This window comes from Acanthaster planci, linkage group LG03, assembly GCF_054643075.1.
Source record: "Acanthaster planci isolate LZ-2023a linkage group LG03, COTS_SCS, whole genome shotgun sequence".
In the NCBI taxonomy this organism is placed as follows: Eukaryota; Metazoa; Echinodermata; class Asteroidea; order Valvatida; family Acanthasteridae; genus Acanthaster; species Acanthaster planci.
Window position 1 is genome coordinate 24,961,286 of NC_141779.1, and position 21,398 is coordinate 24,982,683.

The following is a 21,398-nucleotide window of genomic DNA, read 5'->3' on the forward strand; positions in this document are numbered from 1 at the left end:
CCCCCAACGCAGTGAAACTACTCAGACAGCTGTTTAGACAGCTCAAAGACAAATCAGAGAGACCGACCGTTGATATAAGCCAGGCCCAGGCTTGCCCAGGCACTTGGTTTGTCAATGACCATTATCAGCACGTGGCTTAGATATTTACATACGATCCCCATGGGACTTGGCTGGAGGCAGGCTCTGGAAAAGAATTACTCAGCTCAGGGGAAGTCCCCATGTTAAAGGTGACTAAACTAGGCTGTTCAGCATCTACAGAGAGACAAATTAACAGGAGGATTTTGCATTTGGCCGAATTTTTTTTTTAATTACGTAATTAGAAAAAATTGGATCCCCATGGGAGCAACTCCGCTCTACGTCAGGGTCAGAACAGTTTTTACCACAAAGTAATTTGCATATTGAACTCCTCGCCCTAGGGCCTGTTTGTTTAACTGGGATCTGGATCTCGATGAGTGATCCCAAAGCTAGTTCGCGCTATCCATTAGGTGGGTTCTGGTGTCAGTGAACCAACAACGGCTCACTGATTGCGATCTGGATCCCCGTGAAACAAACAGGCCTTTTGTATTTACATGACCAAGACCAATATCGTAGGAAGACGCCTTTCAAGGAAACATTTTAGAGAAAGACGTCTTTCAAAAAAAAATTATTATTGTCACGGTGGAAAGAGGACTTTCCGAGATGGATATCCGAGGAAGACGTCTTCCTGAGATCAGGGAGAGACGTATTACTGGATATCAGGAAAGGCGTCGTTCTTAGATGCAGTGTACGTAGCGCATAAGGGAAAGACATTGGGAATATATCCATATTCCGTCTTTCCAAGGAAATATATATTGGAAACTCGGGTGGTCGTTTTAGGTTTCTGTATTCTTTAATCAAATTGTGAATTAGTTATGGAGAGGTGCAGCGACTTTACCATGTAACGTTTGCATTAACGTTTGGCCATATGTGCCTACAAATTATGTAACCAACAAGTCACGTGTAGGTCTGTCTTTACCCTTTGGTGTATTATTTACGTGCACGTGCACCTAAGGCTTGAGTAAAAGAAATGTTAATCTTTGGAAATGTTGAGAGAAAATAGCAGAATTTTCCAATCCAACAGTTTAAAAAGGTGACTAAAATATTGGGAAACGGTCAATATATACCTGAATCACTTGGTAAACCCATTTGTGGTGTTCAAGAGATGGTAGTTTGACATTTTAATTTGGTTATTTTTCAGTTTCAAACTTCAGTTTGAAACACCCACCACCTAGCTAATGACCCATAGATTTTTAAAACATATTTTGAATGACACATGAAAATCATATTTTTTTTTTGATTTCCAAGTATGGATGACAAAAATACGGGTTTATTATGCAATCTACATGTATAGTATACACCTAACATGGAATGTCAACGTTGTACTAATGTTGGGGTTATATAATAGACAGAATATAGCTCACAGGCAGAGATATAACGTAGCTTGGAACAGATGCATGTCGTTTACTGTATGTACTATCTCTAGACACAAATGACATGTAAACACATTCCAGGTATGGTGTTAAAGCGAGGTCAAGGGCACAGTATACGGTTGTTCTATTACATATGTTGTTGCAGTGTTTGAGAGTTTCATTTCCAGTCTATATAAGAGTACGCTTCTGGACCTCACGATATAGTCATCGTTGAAAGCCTGTGAAGTGAACACAATGCGTACCTTGGTTCTTCTGTTGTTGGTGGGTGTAGCTGCGGCTGGTCTTGCTCCGCTGTACGAAGTTGAGGAGAACGTCAAAGGCCACTATCTCATCAAATTCAAGTATTGCATTTACGTATGAATATCACGAAACATGCTGATATTTTCTGATTTTCTCGGACATTTGCTGTCGATATTGTTGATATTTACACGTTCCTGATGCTCTTTTATTTCAGGGATGAAGTGGATTCTGATATTACTGCCGAGGGCATACAGCGTCATGTGCAACAGCAGCGTTTGGGTGAGGCTATCATCTCTCATCGTTACTACAATGTCTTGAAGGGTGTGGCTGCAAAACTGTCAGAGGAAGCCGTGCAATACGTGAGAATTGAACAGACTTGTCAAATTTGTTTATTTTAATTTGTAATGTACAGATATTCCTCAGTGTTTGTGAAAGGGCTATATTCATTTTATCCATTCATCCATAAACACATTTCCATGTTGCTGAAAATTACAAAAGGAGAGTAAAGCAAGAGGTGCTCACACAAAGTGATTGTCTAAATGAGGATCCTAAAATTATATAACAAGTGCATAAAAAATGAATTACATTAGGAACACGGAAAATAATGGACAAAGCAAAATGGTGGAATATGCAATAGCTGAGGGCTTATATTACCATGCCGGGATTGAAATATGAAACAATTAGGGATTAACAAACAAAACGAAATAAAGGAACTACGTATAATAATGAGCAGTGCCTGCTAAAACATCGAGTGAGAATAAGAGCTAACAGCGACTAAAAGACAAAATTGTTAGTATAACAACAAAAAGTGAAGGTAGGCTACATATTAGGATTATGTACGTTTTGTGAATTTTCGGTCCAGGTATCCTATCATTTTTTTATGTCAGTGAATGCAAAGATAGGATTGAGGTTTTCTGTATGAAGTAGGTTATTATTTGTTATTTTGGGGCAAAAAGACGAGACCCAACTTGTTTTTTTTTCTCCTAGAAAAATTGGGGTTTTGGTTCCATGCAGGTACTAAAAGCTATCTACATAAAATAAAGAAAGCCTGATTTAAATCAATACTATTTTATTGCGTGCTGCAAATCTTGTCCTTTATCGACTGGGTCCCCATTGATTTCCCGTGATGTATAGGTACGAACCCTGGATGACGTTGAGTATGTGTCACAGGACGGCATGGCTTATGCAGCAGCCATTCCTTGGGGCTTGGACAGGATTGGACAGCGGCGACTACCTCTTGACGGACGCTTCACACCTGACCCAGTTTATAGTAAGAATAGATTTGAAAAAATATGTCTAACAGAAATGGATGATCACTAAAGTTGCGTGTTAACTTCCGGTTCCATGGTTCCATGTAAACGGCGATCAATGCAAGTACCTCTATGTGCAGTGCATGTGCAGTGGGAGCGGTTCAAACTGAAGTGACGTCACACTTACAAACTGGATACTTTTTATGTTGTTGATAGTCTTTAGTTAGCATATGACAGTTGGTTCTGATTCCACTAATTTCACATGACTCTCATAAAACTTGCCTAAAATAAGTCTGAAAGTGTTGGTGATAGTGAACCTGAAGATGGCTAGCAGTGCACAGGTGTACTTCATGCATAGCACAATCAGCGTTTGGTGCCATTTTTCAACCAACAGGTGGTCATACGCAATGCCACATATTCCTAAAAGCAAAGCGCATCAAAGTGGATTGACTGCCGAGATAATTCTGCATATAATTTGTTAACATTGATGTTCTCGTATTAATAAAAAGTTTTTCCCCTCCAGATGAAGGACAGGGTGTTGAAATCTGGATCGTAGACACCGGCATCCGTCCCACCCACTCTGACTTTGGAAACAGGGCCTCTATAGCGTTTGATGCCTACGGTGGAAATGTAAGTGTCATTTCTTCTTAAACGAACCTAATTCTTTGCTGCTAAGAGTTGAGTAATTCTTTTGACTACTGAATTGCATGATTTTTTAGAGCGATAAATGACGAGCCACTACCTTGAATATTGAAATTATTCGGTAACAACATCAGTCCCATATTTTTGAACCTTGCAGTTTACATTGTAACTGACCAGTGATATAGTTTCATGCACTGAAGTGTTAAAATGTCAAAATTAAAGGAAATCACTGTGTTGTTCTCACATAGGGTACAGACTGCAACGGTCACGGCACCCACTGTGCTGGTATTGCAGCAGGTTCTTACTTTGGAGTGGCAAAAAAAGCAACTATCAGAAGTGTGAAAGTTCTGGGTAGAACTCCTTGTGGTTCATCAGGTCCTTATTCAAAAATAGTGAATGGTGGGTTTTGCCATTTTGTAGTTTTTAAATGACTTCGGAGTACAGCTGTTGGATGTTTAAGATTTAGTCTTAAAAGCAAAAATGGTTTGCTGACCTTAGTTAAACTGCCTTCCACACAACTGCATACATTTTGTTCATCCATGCCTTTTCAATAGCTTCTTGTATACTTGCTGTGTTCTAATAGTTGCACTTTCTTTCTTGTTTTCTTGCATTCAGGGTTGGATCATGTCATTGAGGCTGCCAGGCATCCGGCTGTCGTGTCAAGTTCCATTGCTCGGGGGAAAAACACGTTTTACGATCAAGCAGTGAAAAATATAGTTTCTGCAGGTATTCCAGTGGTGGTTGCTGCTGGGAACTTGAATGCTGACGCTTGTAATACATCTCCAGCTTGGCTTAGTCAGGTAAACACCGATGATCCTTTACAACTCAAGTTTATCATGAAAGCTGGGCTTGATGGGCTCTGTAATCTATCACGCCAACCCTATTGCAAGAGTCCCTGAACCACTCAATACCTTCCAACTGGAAGAGACAAGTATCACTTATCAGTAACCCAAAACGTGAAATCAATTTAGAGTTTTTAATGGAAAGTCGTAGAAATTTCATCAACCAATGGATAGATCAAGCCTTCAAGACAATGAGGTACTGACTTTTTGGGAAGGTATGTGTCCCTCTTGTAGCTGCTCCAGAGCGTCTGCCTCCCAAGCACTACTCTCCATCGTGGGATGGATCTTACTGTTAACCTCTTAAAGCGTGGCAGTCCTTTTCTTACTCACCCACTGACAAATTAAAATTTGTCAACGAGCTAATATTGCTAATCAAGCATGGTCAGAGTAAAGCAAGTTTAGAGTATACAAGCAAACAAGTCAAACTGACCATTTTCGAAGCAGGAAACTGGTTTACTCCAATCATGTATTCAGAAACAATCAATGTTTAGCGTTAGGAAGATGCACCTGGAAGAAGGCTTCATGTTTATAGTTCATTGTAACATTCGGCATAAGATAGTCTTACATTAATGCTTGATGTTGTTCATCCTTGTTACAGGTGATCACTGTAGGTGCTACTAATAGCCGTGATGAGAGATGTCGCTTTTCAAACTATGGGAACTGCGTCGACATTTTTGCTCCTGGTAGGGCTATCGTAAGCACAGATTGGAAAACTGACATAGCAATTAAAACGATGTCTGGGACCTCCACAGCCTGTCCACACGTTGCAGGTGGGTACCAATTCAAAATAACAATTCTCTCTGGCTCTTTATCTTCATTCAAATCCTAACAAAATCTGAGTCATTAAGCTCTTTTTTCTGCTTCGTCAGCCCTTTTCCCTTTGTTTGATAATAAGGGATTAAAATCTCTCAATTTTAATTGGAAGTGTGATCTTTTAAATTCCCCTCTAGAAACTCCCGTTTAAAGAAAATTTCCCATGGAACAAAACGCAAAAGGCTTCAATAAAACGATTTGACAGCGGAAATTCATCTATATTTATTCTCCTTTACCAGTGGTAAATGTAAAATTCCCAGAAATACACTGGCCAACGTTTGACTTGGAGGCAAATTTCTTTTCTGGCTGGCATAAATGAACTATACAACTATACCACGATGAGCAGTGTGATAGTATACTTACGTGAGAGAAACGTGCAAATGACCGAGTTAGCGGGTGAACGAAGCAAAATGTTGTAAGCCATGAGAATATTATCTCAGAAGCAGAAACGGAGAAAACATATATGCCTATACTGGAGAAGACGAAAGTGCATGAAATAGTGGGTTGACCGAGCAGCATGGTAATGCCTGTAAATGTAATACCTTAATTAACACTATACGCGTAATTCCGCATTTGAGTATAAAATTGCACCTCATCTCAGTAACTAAAATAAACAGTAAAATGCTTATTATATAATATTAATTTATGAAAAGACTTACCCTTGCCATGCCTGATTAAGAATTTTTTGCTTGTTTTTAGTTCATACACTGTTCTTGGGGATAATCATGATGCATGGCATTTCATTTAAACCAAAAAAGCCGGGGCAGATCCCGCGCCCTCAACATATTGCTGATATCGCCATAGTGCGGTTTTTCAGGAATCCTGTCCGAGGATTAAGAGTGATTATATGATAAGGTATTAAGGTATTATCATTCAAATTCATCCCGGCTTTGCGGCCGATGTTTGGACAGGTTAGGAGTACTCTCAACTTGAGACTTTCCGTCTCAGGTTCAAATCCTCTCTAGTGTTTTGCAACTCTTTTTTTAACTTGTAAATAATAAGGGAGAAAGGAGCATCCTCACCATATACAAGTTTAGTTTATGAGCTCGAGAACGATGCATTAGGTATGCATGTAACAGACCACTCTCAAGACAGGAAAGCAAGACTGCTTGCGGAAAAAATCGCAGCCTGCTCGCATGTAGCCTTTAACTTACAACAAAACATTTCATTTGATTAACTTCAAACTTTACCCTTCTAATGATAAGGATTGTCTTTATATGCATGCCAGGTTTAAAAAACAAATCAAGAGGAGGGGGAGGGGTGGATTCCCACCTGTCTGTCAGATGAGCCCAAATAACCCGGCTCTTTGAACGTTAACGGCTTCGGTTAAGCACACATTTGATATCAATATGGTTTCCAGAGATTTCCTACTACTGTAATACGGCATTTTACACAGGTTAATGCGGGCTTTTTTTGTTGTATAAATCTGTAGCATTGCAAACAGAAACCAGACCAGTCTGCAACGGATGGACCCTGGACTTTTCCCTTACAAAAGGCCATGCTTGGCTACCGAGGAAAAACACACACAACCCCCCCCCCGCCAAAAAAAAACAGACACAAACATAAATCCAAAACAAAACGAAGAAAAATATTTATCCAAAGTAAATACAGAATGTGATCGAAAAGGTAGAGGAAAGAACGAAACAAACAGCTGAAAAACATTCATGGTCATTTCGGGGCTTGAAGTAGGGTTAGCCTGCTTGTAATTCAATCGTGTCCAACAGCGTATCATCATGATTTATTGTGATCCCAATCCCTATATTAAAGATTGACAGTGGTCCCTCTCCAATACTGTAACTGTGGCATTTGGATAGACACGATGTTTCACCAGGGCCCCAGTTTTGTCTCAGCATGTTCCATTATCTCCTAAGTCTTTTCCTGCTACTTTCCCACTTAATTTGACACTTAATTGAGGTTTGGTTTTGCTATGATTATTAACATGAAAAAGCATTTGCTATTGTTAATTTTCGCAGGAATTGTCGCTCTCTACTTGGCCCAGAATCGGACTCTGTCACCTGCCGAGATTAAATCGAAACTGAAGACATCTGCAACTACGCACCTATTGTCAAATGTGGGACAAGGCAGCCCCAATCGTCTTGCATACATTGATCCTTAGTAACACACCATCGTGGTGTTGATATGTTGATGAAACCAACCACGGAGACCACGGACTTCATTCGAAATGTATTTCATTTTGACCTTATTAGACATATGTTAATTGATCATTGCCGGTGTTGGTTCATATATTGTTTCAGTCTATTTGGCTTGTTAGATCTACATGGTAACTATGTTTTATTCCCAAGTACAGACGAAGATATATCAGATTTCAGTAAAATAACAATAATTGTCAAAGGAGGCATTGAACAGAAAAAATAAGCACTGTTTGGTACGCATCTGGACCCAGTGGAACAACTGTGGCACTGCATTAGCTCAGCAACATGCTACTGCATATCTTTATTTGGTAATGCTAAGTCACACATTCAAATCTTTCATCGAAAACATGGAAAATACTAATGATTTATCTCTTGGAATGTGACATATATAGAAGAGAGATGGTCGGAAGTTATCTTAAAGCGAGCATAACTAACAAAATTATTCGGCTATGTTTATGACAACCTTTAAATATGTCATATACAACTGGTTGCAAGAAGACAAACAGATGTTCGCAAAGATGCCTCGGTGTTAAGAATTAATTGTCGAAAATAAAATTTATTGAAACTAAATGCAATCCATGCATTTGTTTGTCTCGGTCAATATGTACCTGAGCCTTTAATGTGTAGCTGGATTAATTTTTCTTTGACACAATTTTTCAGCATCTTTCTACTCTTCTTCAATGTATAAAACTGTTTTACACTCCTATTTAGGAAAACGCATTGAAAATGGATGCTTTTAAGCAATTAGAATTATTCATGCTTTCGTGGACAACTGAGGGCGCTGTTGCTGTGAAGTCATCTACGGAAGACGTGGTTCAGTGAATAGGTATTTCTGTTCAAAGTGGGAACCAAGAATTAACTAACTGAAAATATTTCTGAGATAGGGATTGATTCTTTCTTAGTGCTATACGTATAAAAAAAATAATCAGCAAAGAAGAAAAAAGCTCAGTCCAGGAAAATCAACAAATATGTTGGACGTTTGTTGTGTACAAACCAATGTAACGTTGAGGCTTCTTCCTGAGATGAGATCACAGTTTGGCTTATGAATATTGGAATACGCATTAGCATTAAACCAAAAAAGCGTAAACAAACTGTTCGAAAAAAGTGAAACAAAAGTTTAAAAATCAGGGTAACCGAGTCAAAAAGATGCATTTTGAAGGTTTGTATTAAAAAAAATGATTTTATCTACCTAAAGGGTAGATTGATATCGTTGATTTTGTCACCAGAAATTTAAAACTAATATCTTTGAGTAGGGGAGCGTGCAAAAGGGGCGGGCCATTAAAGGTTGATTGTAGGAGACAGTTCCCTGAAAGTTCGAATGCATACAAATAATATGGGGGGGTTGAGAATTTTGTGCAAATCAATAAAAGTATTTGTTCAATTCCTTTCATTGAAATTGAAAGCCAGAACACCAGTTAAGACTAGAAGCAGCTGGTGCTAAAATTGTCCATCTTCACAATACGTCCACTGGCTCTTCTAATGTTTGTGTATAAAATGTGCAGCTCTCTTTATTTACTATAAAATGTTGAGGACAAAATCGAAGAAATTACATCATCGAAATCCCCGGGTGCAGACAAATTTCTTGAAAGTTGGTCTTTCATTTGGGTTTCCGGTACGGATTTCCCGCTTGTCTGTCGGGTTTATAAATTATTTTTATTTCGATTAGGACATTGATTACAGTGGCGGTGTATGTGTTATGTATGCTTATTAAAAATCCCGACTCCAACGGGAAGGAATAATAGTGCACATGCGTAAAATCCAAGTTGTAGCAAAGCCAACTCGACTGACGCCTTGAAACGCTGTGATGAACGCTTGGAAGTGTCGGACGCTGGAGAGACTTTCGGGCCAACTAACAGCTGATTATTTTCGAGAAATGGACAAATGCAAATGAGTTGCTGAGGATACAAATCAGTATTTCAAGGCTGAACCATGGCTAGCTCACAAACTGACTGAGGGTGTTAAATTAAGATAAGGGATCATCAGAAGTGCAAGCGACTCGGACTCAGAGGACATCTCGCATATCGCATATGGCTTAACTCAGCCATATTTATTCGATCTGAAAAATAGCAAAGTTGTAAACATGTCCAGTCATTGTGACGTTTACACCGAACAAGCAAATTACAAAAAGGATTTAACACGATAAAGCAGCAGATAAAGTGACAAAAGTCATGTACGTGCAATAATATGTATACATAAGCTATTCTCAGTATGGCTTGTCACACGCGTATAAGGTCGATATATCGATAATATCCGATATATCGATTTTGCCTTAATATCGATATGAACGATATCACTTTAAATTTGAAATCGATTTACCAAAAGCGCCGACATAATAAGAAAAACAAAGCTATAGTAGTTGTTGTTGCTATCGACAATATCTTGACTTGAAATAAACGTTTCCGTTGTTCGTGGACATGAATGGCATTCAGCAATTCTCTTTTGCTTTGTTGTTTTCTCTCCACAAAAGCTTGTAAAAAGTAAACAGCTATCTGGTTTACAATGATTTTTGCATCGTTACGTACATGTACATGCAAAAACTTGCGTGTATTGAGGTTGCAGGCTAATAAATAGGTCCAATATTACCTCTGAGGACCGAATCACGATTTGTGTGCTGCCAAATTCTCTGCTATTAGAGCGTTTCGTGGCATGTGGACTGGGTGGTTTGTTGAAAAAGTGGATGAAAACCAGGGGCAGGACTGCCAGCTGGTATTTCTGAAAGTATCGGACCAAACGGGGTCCTCTATTGCTCAATTTTGCACTGGAGTGTAGGTATCAATTTTCAAAATGGCGATAGGCCCTTATGAGTGTCTCGAGGAGTGACTTTCTCTGTACAAAAATATCTTCAAAAGGTTAAGTCACTAAAAATTGAAAGGAAAATGAAAGATGAGGAGGTGAGCGTTATTTGATATGTGTCATGAATGCCTGTGAAACTTGCATTTTTCTTGATTTTTTGAAGTGTTGATATTTATCACTGTTGTCTATGGCAGCTTATTTACTGGTCTGTACCCTAAAGCATGCTGTACATTTAGCAGGGTACCTTCCAAACAAGAAAAAATGTGTACAGAAAGAAGCTGTAAAATACCCTTGTGTCTGGATACCATACCTCATTGGTTATTGCACACACGGCCCAGCCGAAGCTTTAACAGCCCGAAGCCATGAAGCTCCAAGACTGTTTACATGTGGCTGTGACTTCAACATTGGTGGATTTTGCCTGGAACTTCTGTGTGTACTTTTTGCGTACATGACATCAGGCAAAATCGTCGAGTGGTTAAGAAGAAGCTGTTGCCCGAACTTGTACGAATGATGCATCAGATTCCAACACCCTCTCTGCATGCAATAGTTTGGAAGATGTACATTCATGTAGTATTGTGGAGTAGCAATTCATTTTATGGGGATTGATTGATGGAGGAACTTCTTGTCCCGGGAAGCCAGCAGCTCAGACCGCAGACTGGCTGGAGTATGCGTGCCTTTGCATTTGAATATACTGTTTTGACCACAGGTTTTTGGTGTTGTCAGGTGCTCGTTTGTTTGGGGAAGAGCAAAAAAAGCTCCTGAATTCCAGCAGACTTAATTCTACCCTGTCTAATTTAGAGTTGCTATTCTTAGGAAAAAGACTTCTTCCAGAGTTTTGCTGTTTCAAATAACCTTTTCACTCAATACCAGCTCGAAAATTGCATTAGAATGCACAAGTTATATAATCACAAGGAGACCAAAACACTTGTACAGTCTACCTTCAACAATTTTCATCATTAGCTCGATATGATATAAATAAGCAGATACCTACAGAAACCCAAAGAAGCCTACACATGTAGGCTAGTGCCTAGTGCCAATGCATCGCAGTCTGTGTTTTAACGCCCTTCCTTTAAAATTTAACGTTGTATACTTTAAACTTTTTGTTGAAGTTTATCAAAAGTTACCGCCCCTACCTTGACCAAATGCTTCACCTAGCTCTGTGTTTCTGTGCATCTAAATTGTTCAAGAATAAACAGCAATGAAGATTAAAGCATGGTGTTTTACAGACGTTAGGAAACAACGTTTGTTGACTCTTGAAAAATACGATATTACCCGTTTCATCTCACACATCGAATCAAAACAATTTGGGGATCAGTGTATTCGGTTACACTGGGAAAGACGGTATCTATATATTTATATACTTCATAAAACTAAATACATTGGCGAACCAATCAAATTACTTGATTTCAACCGAAGTGAAACGAGCCATTATTGCTGGAAACCGAGTTTCTCTCGGTTTATGGGCGACGTCAGCAATCAAAATGGTAAATCTTATTGGTGTTTCACAAAGTCCGCGATCATTGTCCCATAACGGGTAAAGACAGGGGCCCGGCACATGCCCATTGCAATTTCAAACTCCGAGTTGTGTCCAAACAGACACTCATGCCTGTGATTTTGCACTACTTTGAGAAATACGAGGCGCATATGATCATGCAAGGCGCTCGCGTTTTCAACGTCATTGCCAAAAATACCGAGAAGTATGTATCCTCATTTGGCCAACTTAGATTTCTAGACTCGTTTCATTTCATGGCAGCTTCGCTCGATTGATTGGTAAAAACTGCTCCTCAGAAGATTTCAAATTATCCGTGAAAGATTTCCAAACAACACGTAAAACTTTCGGAAAGTCTGTAAAACAAATTACAGCTTAGACCCAGCCAACTACTACACATCACCGGGCCTGTAGTGGGATGCCCTTTCAAAACACTCTAAAATAGAACTAGGGCTATTGACAAATATCGACAAGCATCTCTTTTTCGAACGGGCAAAACGAGGCGGCATCTCCAGGATCAGAGCGAAACATTATGCCAAAGCTAATAACCCTTCTTTAGCCGACAATGACCCAGACATTCCGAAATCGTACATCATGAACCTCGATGCGAATAATTTACACGGTTGGGCCATGAGTCAACCGTTACCCATCAGAAAATTTCAGTGGGTTAAAAAAACAAACACGTTTACCTCCGAGTAAATCGCCAAGCTTTCACCATACGCTTCGAAAGGCTACAAGCTCGAAGTCACGCTCGATTACCCACGGCACTTGGCCGATTTACACAACGATTCCCCGCTTGCGCCTGAAAACATTTCAGTCCCGAGCGAATGGCTGTCGAACTATCAGAATAATTTGCTATCGAGCGGAGAAAGGGTTACTTCCTTAGACAAGCTGGTAGCACAAATACGTTGTACACCACTGCACGTTACAAAATTACCTAGAATTAGGACTAGAGTTAAAAACGGTCCACGGTGTAATGTTGTTTAAACAAGTGCCTTGGATGAAAAATTACATCGACAAAAACACCAAATTGCGCAAATTAGCCAAGTCTTATTTCGAGAAGGACTTCTTCAAATTAATGAACATTCGGTGTTTGGCAAGACAGTGGAAAACGAAAAATATTACATCGACGGTAATCTGCTGAGAGATCTTCAAGACACCGAGCGATTCAAACGCCTGGTTTCTAAACCACACTATAAAACGACTACGCCGTTGAATAAGCCGATCTACTGCGGTTTAAGCGTGCTCGACTTGTCTAAAACGTTATGTACAACTTCTATTACAGCACGTTGAAAGCGGATTTTGGAGACGATGTTTGTCTTTTGTATACTGATACATACTTGTTTAGATCCAAACGGAAGACTTACCCGGTTACCTACAACAAAAGCGTGACCTATTCGATTTGAGTAACTACCCGCCCACACACGAGCTATACGATCCGAAAAAAGGAAAAGTCATTGGCAAAATGAAAGACGAATTTGGTGGTAAACTGATATCAGAATTCATTTGTATACGGCCAAAAATGTATTCTATTTTAACGGAAGATCAAAATTTAAAGAAGGCAAAAGGAGTTACAAGAGTGGTAACTCAAAAACTTCTATCACATGCTGCATATAAAAACTGCCTAATTAAACGGAAACAGCACTTTAATAAACAACGGCTGCTCAGATCGAGCAAACACCAATTATTTACCGTCACGCAAAATAAATGTAGCCTCTCTCCTTTAGATACGAAGCGTTACTTACTATCTAATGGGTTAGATACTTTAGCTTACGGACATTACCGAACAGGCGGCAATTCGGTATATGCAGGCACCACTTGAAACTCTTTTCTGACGAAACTCCGTTTGGGGCCGTTTAACAAGTAATACAACGTTGGCCCCGTTTTCACCCTTTTACCCCGGACACTTTAAATTGACTCCAAATCGGATCAGTCTCCCTTTTAACGGTGCCGCTTTCCTGTTCGAGTAATATAAATAACTAACGATCGCGTCTGAAGGAAGTCCTGTCTCTCTTCTTTTGGGGACTGGTGCAGCCGATGCATGTTACGTGGTCTAATTTAACAGCTATTGCAGGTTCTTTGTCAATCAATCTAGTCTTTTCTTCATTTAGCGCTTTTATAACCTCGGGCAAACATTCGACCCATTCCATGTTTTGTGCACCGACGTTTAACATCTTCTCAAAGCGTATTTCTAAGTTTAACGGTTCACTCGATCCCAGGTTAAATATAGCACATCCATTTGATGCGCCTAATTTGGTTCTACAGATTTCTCTTGTAAAGTACTCGGCCTGGGTACGTATCCAGGGGCAGGTAAATAAATTTGCCAAATGGCCTGCTTTTTTGCCAATTTGGTATAACTGATTTATCCTCACCGGTCTTTTAATGTAAATTATCTACAGCACTTTCGCCTTTCCAGTAACCCTGTGGACTGTAAAACAATTTTGAAAATTCTTTGTCCATTTTAAAATAAAGTGAAGTTTAACCTTAACCATATCGATATACCAAAAAACCGACTAACGCGGTTCCCCCGAGAATCCACACCATTTCGCGAACTTTCTGATCTTCCGAAGGCACGTAGAAATCTGACAATTTGGGCTCTGGTGGCAAGGGCATTACGTTTTTACCAGTCAACTCTGAGCTTTTTTAAAAGTATTTTTTTTTATTTTTTTTTAATATATAAATTTAAACATGGAGCAAATCAAAGACCAGTTGACTGACATCAGCTTACTTTATGGCTTACTTTGGCTTGGAACGGGAAAACGTGGCAAAGTTGCGACTGGGGGCAGCAGACGCCACTGAAGCAGCCAACGACGGTAAAGACAAATCCATCGCCGACGCGTATAAAAACCAAATACGCGATTCCATTGGGCGTGCCGTTGTTAACAGATTACGGGCCGTTTTACCCCTTGGGTTTTGAAGAGCCGTTGACATATCAGTTGACGTTTAATAAATCACGATAAAGTGGTCAAGTCGACCGAAACGGCCGCGGAGTACAGCATTTCGGATTTAACGTCGGAATATGAAGTAGCAAAAACAAAAAGGCAATGTGTATTATTTACTTGACTGCATTCACTCGTGGAAAAAGCAAGCCCTTAATAAATCAGATACGTTGTGGAACATTAGCATAGATCAAACGATTAAAAACTTGAAAGGTGTTTGATTTTATTCAAAGATCCGGTCGTAAAGAACCCACAGAAATTTTACAACCCACACGTCACGAAAATTAGAGTAACGGTCGAAGGTACGCCCAATCAGCTGTACTCGCAAGGGCTGTTCTAATATCAACACTGGAATGAAATTAGCAAGTTCATTGGGGATCGGATACGGAATCCGGCAGGGCGGTTGTAAAAGACCTAAAGTTACCAGGCGTTGATATGGGCAGTTATTTAAAACACAAGTACGGTTTGTGGTTAGACTTTCGCAGTTCCGATGACAATTCTGCTCATGGCTAGGGTGGGCCACTTGGTGGCAATGGTGATATTTCGATACAAATGAAACGAGAAAAGGAAACTGCAGGTCCGCTGTTCATGTACGTATATTTAATAATGAATGTCCAGTTAACGGTTAGCAACGGTAATTTTAAACGTTTAGTTTATTTAAAAAACCGATGAATATGTATAAACAACCACACTGATCGTGGGTAAGACTAACTCGAGGGAGACTAAATGGGTTCTTGACCCTTTAGAAATCGATTATAATTTCATATTTGAAGCGATCGTAATTATTTGTCCAACGCTAAGTACAAATAAAACGTATCTCGAAAGGCTGTGGATTTATATAATTTTATTGTATTTTATTATTATTATTATTATGTTATCCCCGCATGCACAGGACCAGAGAACTGAACTCAGGGACAGGTGGACACTCGCACTCCAACTTTTGTGTCGATTGGCCTGAGCAGCCGTTTATTGAACTTGACACAGTTCAGGTTGTTCCCGCTCGCAGCTGGTGACGGGGAACTGCAAGCATATCCTACATTGCGTTTCAAGCAAAGTGTAGCTATTCAGCAAAAATTACAGAGATTTTTCCCGCCCGAGCCTTGTGACGCGGAACAGCAGCACATATCAGCAAAAGTACCGGTACTATGGCAATCAGCAAATGTCAGCAATTGTTCCCGCCCGAGCCTGGTGGTGCGGAACAGCAACTCATATCAGCAAATACATGGAGCTATCAGCAAAAATGTATGAAAAGCAATTATCATATCAGCATTTGTTTCCGCCCAAAGCACATGCAGCAGTAAATTAATACTGGAATGTACCTGCTCGGTACAAAGCCTTCGATATGCAAATTCAAACAGCAATTACAACTGGCAGAATGCAAAAATACCCAACTTTCATGAACAAATTAGCAAGGATTTACTCCAGCATACAATAACTTTGGGCCAGCCATCAAACGCAGGGATCGGACACCAATTTCCACGAGGTGCAGCCCGACTTGGGCTTACACTGTGTTGCTGGAATAATGGGCAACTAATGAGCATTTTCAACAACCACTTACAGCTATATATGTCAAACGGCAGAAATTAGTGAGTACGAAATGGCTTTTCTTAATTTTGCCCTTAATAATCTAGTGACTCCCCCGACAAAGGAAGGGATCAGGCCTTTCCTTTCGGCACATTCCCATAAGTGCCGTAAATAAGAATACAGTGCCTTTAAACCGAGGTCAATTTGCGGTCCCTGAATGAAATTCACGCCAAACGGGCTTGTTGCTGAATGAAGTCGGCAACATGACTGCCGCCAAATAGACCTCAGGTGGTGGTATTAAGGGGAGATGCAACAGGCAAACAATATATGCGCCAGGGCTTGGTAGAAGTTGTCGAGAATGAACGAACAACTATCATCAGTCAAATGAAATTCGTCCGCATGAAATAACGCCGCGGACGACCACTGGATCTGGGGGTGCCAAATAACACCCCCATGAGAGTTTCGAAATAATGAATGAACGTATGCGTTCATCGAACGTCGCGTACGCTCGAGGGAACTCTGCTTTAGGGCGGGAGGGTAAGTTTGGCGGGGCAGTAACTCGGAATAAAAAATGACAGTATGCGGCAGTGCTTCTCTGGTCAAATTGATGCACTGCCGCGCTAGAATACTCAGTAAATGTTTGTGTACAAGCCCCAGGTCGTTGGCGCCAAACTGCAGGATGATGACGTCAGGTAAGATCGATTAAGACGCTCTCCCCAGGGCGATGACCCCGCCACCCGAGCACACCAGCACACAGAGCCGTCCCCAATGACCCACACAGTTGGCTTGGCAGGGGCCAATTCTCGCAAGAAAAAATGAAAAGAAAATTGGAACAAAACACGAGCAAAGTACGTAAGCTAATACAACTTGTAGCGTTCAATGGAAAATAGCTGGGGGAATCCGAATGTAACGTCGGTAAGCCCCAGACTTCCAACGCCCCAACATTTTAACATCATCCTCAGACACACTTGCCATAGCTGCAGACGTAGCTGCCCCTATGCGAAAAGAATGAGAGGCAAATCTGGCGTCATAAAGCCCTATAAACTCAAGGGCACGACGGAGTACCGCGACAAACTGGTAACGCGTGACAGGACGCCCATCGAAATGTGACAAAAACGGGCCCCGGGGGGATGTGGGGCAGGCAAGATAGGACAAAGTCGCCCGGACGGGGCACATAATGTTTTATGGAAATGCTCAAACAGATGCTCATTTCCAAATTTCAGGGAAACAACCATCCTCCAAACAAGCATTAAAAATGTGAGTTAATGGAAATGACATTTCAAAAGCAAATTCCCTTAAAAGCTTTACTGGACAGGGTATACATTCCAAAATTAACTTACCGCTCCATGTGCTTTGGGCGGAAACAAATGCTGATATGATAAATGTTTTTCATACATTTGTGCTGATAGCTCTATGTATTTGCTAATATGACTCGGGCGGGAACAACCTGAACTGTGTCAAGTTCAATAAACGGCTGCTCAGGCCAATCGGCAAAAGTTAGAATGCGAGTGTCTACCTGTCCCTGAGTTCAGTTCTCTAAATATTTTAAATATTCTCATTCAATTTGGCTGAACAGATCTACATAGTCACTATGTTTTATTCGTAATATAGACGAAGATATATAAGTTTTCAGTCGATTAACAATGTTTGAAGGAGATATCGAAGAGAACACTGTTAAACACTGTTAAGTAGGCTTACTCATCTGGACCCAGTGGAACAAAATGTAAAATAACTATATAAGCTCAGCAACATGGGACTTTGTACCTTTATTTGGTAACGCTAAGTCACAGATTCAATCTCGCATCGAAACCTGGAGAATACTAGTGACTTTTACTGCTAAAGTGTGGAAGATGATAATACAAAAGACATGGTCGAAATTTATCTTAAAATTACTCATAAAGTTGGGCATCACTGTTAAACAAAATTCTGGGCTGTGTTGATGGCATCCCAGGTAACCTTTAACAATGTCATGTACATGTGGTTTCAAGAAGACAAACAGATACCACAGTGTTAAGAATTATTTATCGAAAATGCAATCTCTTGAATTAAACGTAATCATCGAGCTAGTTTGACTCCAGTCAATATTTAACTGCGTCGTATAAGTTTCTTTGACCTTGTCACCAGAAATGTGCAACAAAGTGGAGAACTTTGAGTAAAATATGAGGGAAAAGGAGCCAACCAAGGTTGACTCTTGTGGCAATTCAGTAAAGTTTCGAATGTATGCACATAAAAGGGAGGGGGGCTTTGACAATTTTTATACAAATCTATAAAGGCTTTGTTCAACTTCTAATTGAAATTGGATGCTTAAAGCAGTCAACACTGGCAGTCTGGCAGCAGCTGTGGTAAAATTGTCCACCTTCATAATGCATAAATTGGCTCTTCTAATGTTGGCCATTACATCATGAAAATTTTACACGGCAGGCAAATTTCTTTAAGTTCGCCATCATTTGGGTTTCGGGTAAGAAAATTCGCACTTGCATGTCGGATTTATACATTTCATTTCGATTAGGACGTTGATTGCAGTAACATTTTTTTGTCGAGGACTGGGGGTGGGGAATAACTCAAATAATAAAACTGCCCAGCTGTTGAAATTCGAAAATTGGGGGAGGCTGCACACCACATAGTATTTGGAGGCATTTTTCTTAATACAAATGTATATCTTATGCCATTTATGCTTAGAAAACAACAAAACCCATAACCTTTTAAACTAAACGGCTTATGTAAAGCTTTTGTATAGTTCGTTCGTTTTTGGTACAACTGGATAGGTACTTTGGTCGTTGGGAAGTTGAATTAATATAATTAATATTAATAATAATATACAATTAACAATTACAAATCTAGAACTCACTTAGCCCATTTCACCAAAAAGGAACAAGGACTTTCAAATGTTTAAATTAATTTCCACAGATTAAAATTATACTGTTTAACTACTTTGCATTTCATACCAGATAACGAGGAAACGCGTATTCAAACTTGAAACCGCTCTATAATTTGTCAACCAAACATCCAGACATTCCTGCGTTGAAATTTAATTTGCCTACAAGTTTGTAAGCTTTTATAATAAATCATTAAATGAAATGTTTAAGAAATGTAAGAAACTTAATTTGAAACTTTGAAATTATATCCGAATCCAACCAGAATGAATTGCACCTTCTCGGGTGAAGAAAAGACAGCTTGGTGGAAACCTTTCCAACAAGGGAAGCTTTGGCCCAAGACTGGAATTTTTTGTGTGTCTCCGTACGCAGTGCAGGAGACGGCGTACAGAGTAGAGGGTGCAATCGGTAAGGGACAAACTGTTCTTAAATCCTGCCTCGGTGAGTTTGCCAGGCCTGCCCCCCCAAAATCTGAGAATACCTCATACGCTCGAACAGGCTTAAATAAATGAATAGTGCATTTGCGTAAACTCCTACTTGTTGCAAAGCCAACTCGACTGACGTCTTGAAACACTGTGATTAACGGTTGAAAGAGACGGTCGCCCGGCTAGCAACTGATTTTTTGAGAGAGACTAATACCGCTGCTTTTCTGACGATACAAATCAGCATTTCATGGCTGTACCAACACGCATCAGTATAAGCTTATTTTGATGGGCCAGCGGGCATAATAAAATTTTTGAAAACCCTGTTTCAGAGCCGATCTCAGCACAAGATGGTGGACACTGTCTGAAATGATTACGAAAGCCTTTTTACTAGGTTTCGCTCACACTGGCCTTCGCGGGATTAAATTTGTGCAAAGGCTGGTACCATACTTCCACCGTGACTGCACACATGAGTTCACTGCTATGCTTTTGTGCACGACTCAATCACTTTACTGTAGATTTCGAGGCAGACGACGTTGGACACTGTTCCGACACTGCTTTCCGTGGATTGAAACATTTATTTTAACAAACTACAAACAAATAATGTCCACGGAGATAACCTGGTAACTAAAAATTAATTAGACAACATTATACCTCCGTATTATATGAACCCAGTTACACAAAATTCTGAATTTTTTTTATTTTTTTTAGAAATAAACACGACCAGATTTAAAAGAAAATACGTCCACGGTCATGCCCATTTTAAATCGTTTCTTCAGTTAATCTAAACAAACAAACTAAAGTGCCGAGGGTATTAAGATCTGACAAAAACATTGGTAGTGGTTTTTAGGGTATTGCGAATTGAATATTTTGCATGAGAATCCTTTGTCGTGTACCTTCGTTGATGGAGTACACGAACATGTACGGGCAAATTTTGCGCACACAGAAATCATGGCCCACCCTTAATCGACAAAGAGCCAAAATTGAAATTGTTAACTAACGAAGGACAATTCGCAATGGCTTAAACATAACACAGTATCTTTCTCAAACGCTCTATCAATTACCAAGATATGTAGCCTGTGTGGAAAAACTGGAGATTAATTCAAAATTTCTATTTAATACCTTCTTTACGTTCGGATAATGTATCGTACACAGACATCTTTCACCCCATGCCTTTGCTAAGAAATGTCACATGATTAATAAGAGACACATCACAAAATGAAACATGAAACCTGATCATATTTCTCTGGTATAAAATCAGCAACTTTAACACCATGCGGAAGATCTCCACAGACAGATTTTGGTATAGTCATTTGCTGGCTGGCTTCGTCATTTTACAAGCAACAGAAGGTGAACAAGCTTCGACGAATTTTAGCACATACGCACAAACTAAGTGATAAGGGTGAACGTACGTGTGGAGTCTGCGACTGCGTATTCAAGATGATTTCTATGCTTAGACTACCTTTTTGAGTAATTTTACTATCATCTCTGTTTGCATGAACAAATATAGACACAGCAGATGTTTTTTTACTTCAACATTATATTTACATATAAATGTGCTTATCTCTTTGCTTCTCACCACACATTGCATTCACAGTATTTGTGGATGCAAGCAGGGCGAACCTAAAAATTAGAATTTCAGACTTTGATAATAGCGATAAGATTTATATCGTCCGGTAAATATCTTATTTTCAAGAGTCAACAAATTTTGTTCGCAAAAGTCTGGGAAAACGCCATGTTTCTATCTTCATTGCCGTTTATTCTTGAAAAAGTCAGGTACAAAAACACAGAGCTAAGTGAAGCATTTGGTCAAGGTGGGGGAACATTTGATAAAAATCAACAAACAGTTCTAAGTATACAATAATATATTTTTGAAGGAAAGGGGTTAAAACACAAATTGTGCAATGCATTGGAACTAAGGGTGTGGAATCCTTTCCTCTACCCATTATACATGTATTTGCTTATTGCGA

General features: G+C 39.8%; 1 protein-coding gene across 1 annotated transcript; it reads left to right on the plus strand.

The window, feature by feature from the left end:
- Positions 1-1,630: 1,630 nt before the first annotated feature.
- On the plus strand, positions 1,631-7,963 carry LOC110990553 (uncharacterized). Its single transcript, XM_087134923.1, has 8 exons — positions 1,631-1,789; positions 1,903-2,047; positions 2,823-2,958; positions 3,462-3,568; positions 3,829-3,979; positions 4,196-4,380; positions 5,021-5,192; positions 7,209-7,963. Exons 1-8 carry the CDS (start codon positions 1,683-1,685, stop codon positions 7,349-7,351), a joined length of 1,146 nt encoding a protein of 381 aa, XP_086991049.1. The 5' UTR covers positions 1,631-1,682; the 3' UTR covers positions 7,352-7,963.
- Positions 7,964-21,398: the final 13,435 nt, after the last annotated feature.

What these genes read in the sequence shown, in the direction of transcription:
- LOC110990553 (XM_087134923.1), top strand. Translation starts at nt 1,683, where the DNA reads ATGCGTACCTTGGTTCTTCTGTTGTTGGTGGGTGTAGCTGCGGCTGGT. An exon ending in TTGATGCCTACGGTGGAAAT is followed by an intron (nt 3,569 to 3,828) that starts GTAAGTGTCATT and finishes GTTCTCACATAG; the next exon opens with GGTACAGACTGCAACGGTCA. An exon ending in CTCCAGCTTGGCTTAGTCAG is followed by an intron (nt 4,381 to 5,020) that starts GTAAACACCGAT and finishes TCCTTGTTACAG; the next exon opens with GTGATCACTGTAGGTGCTAC.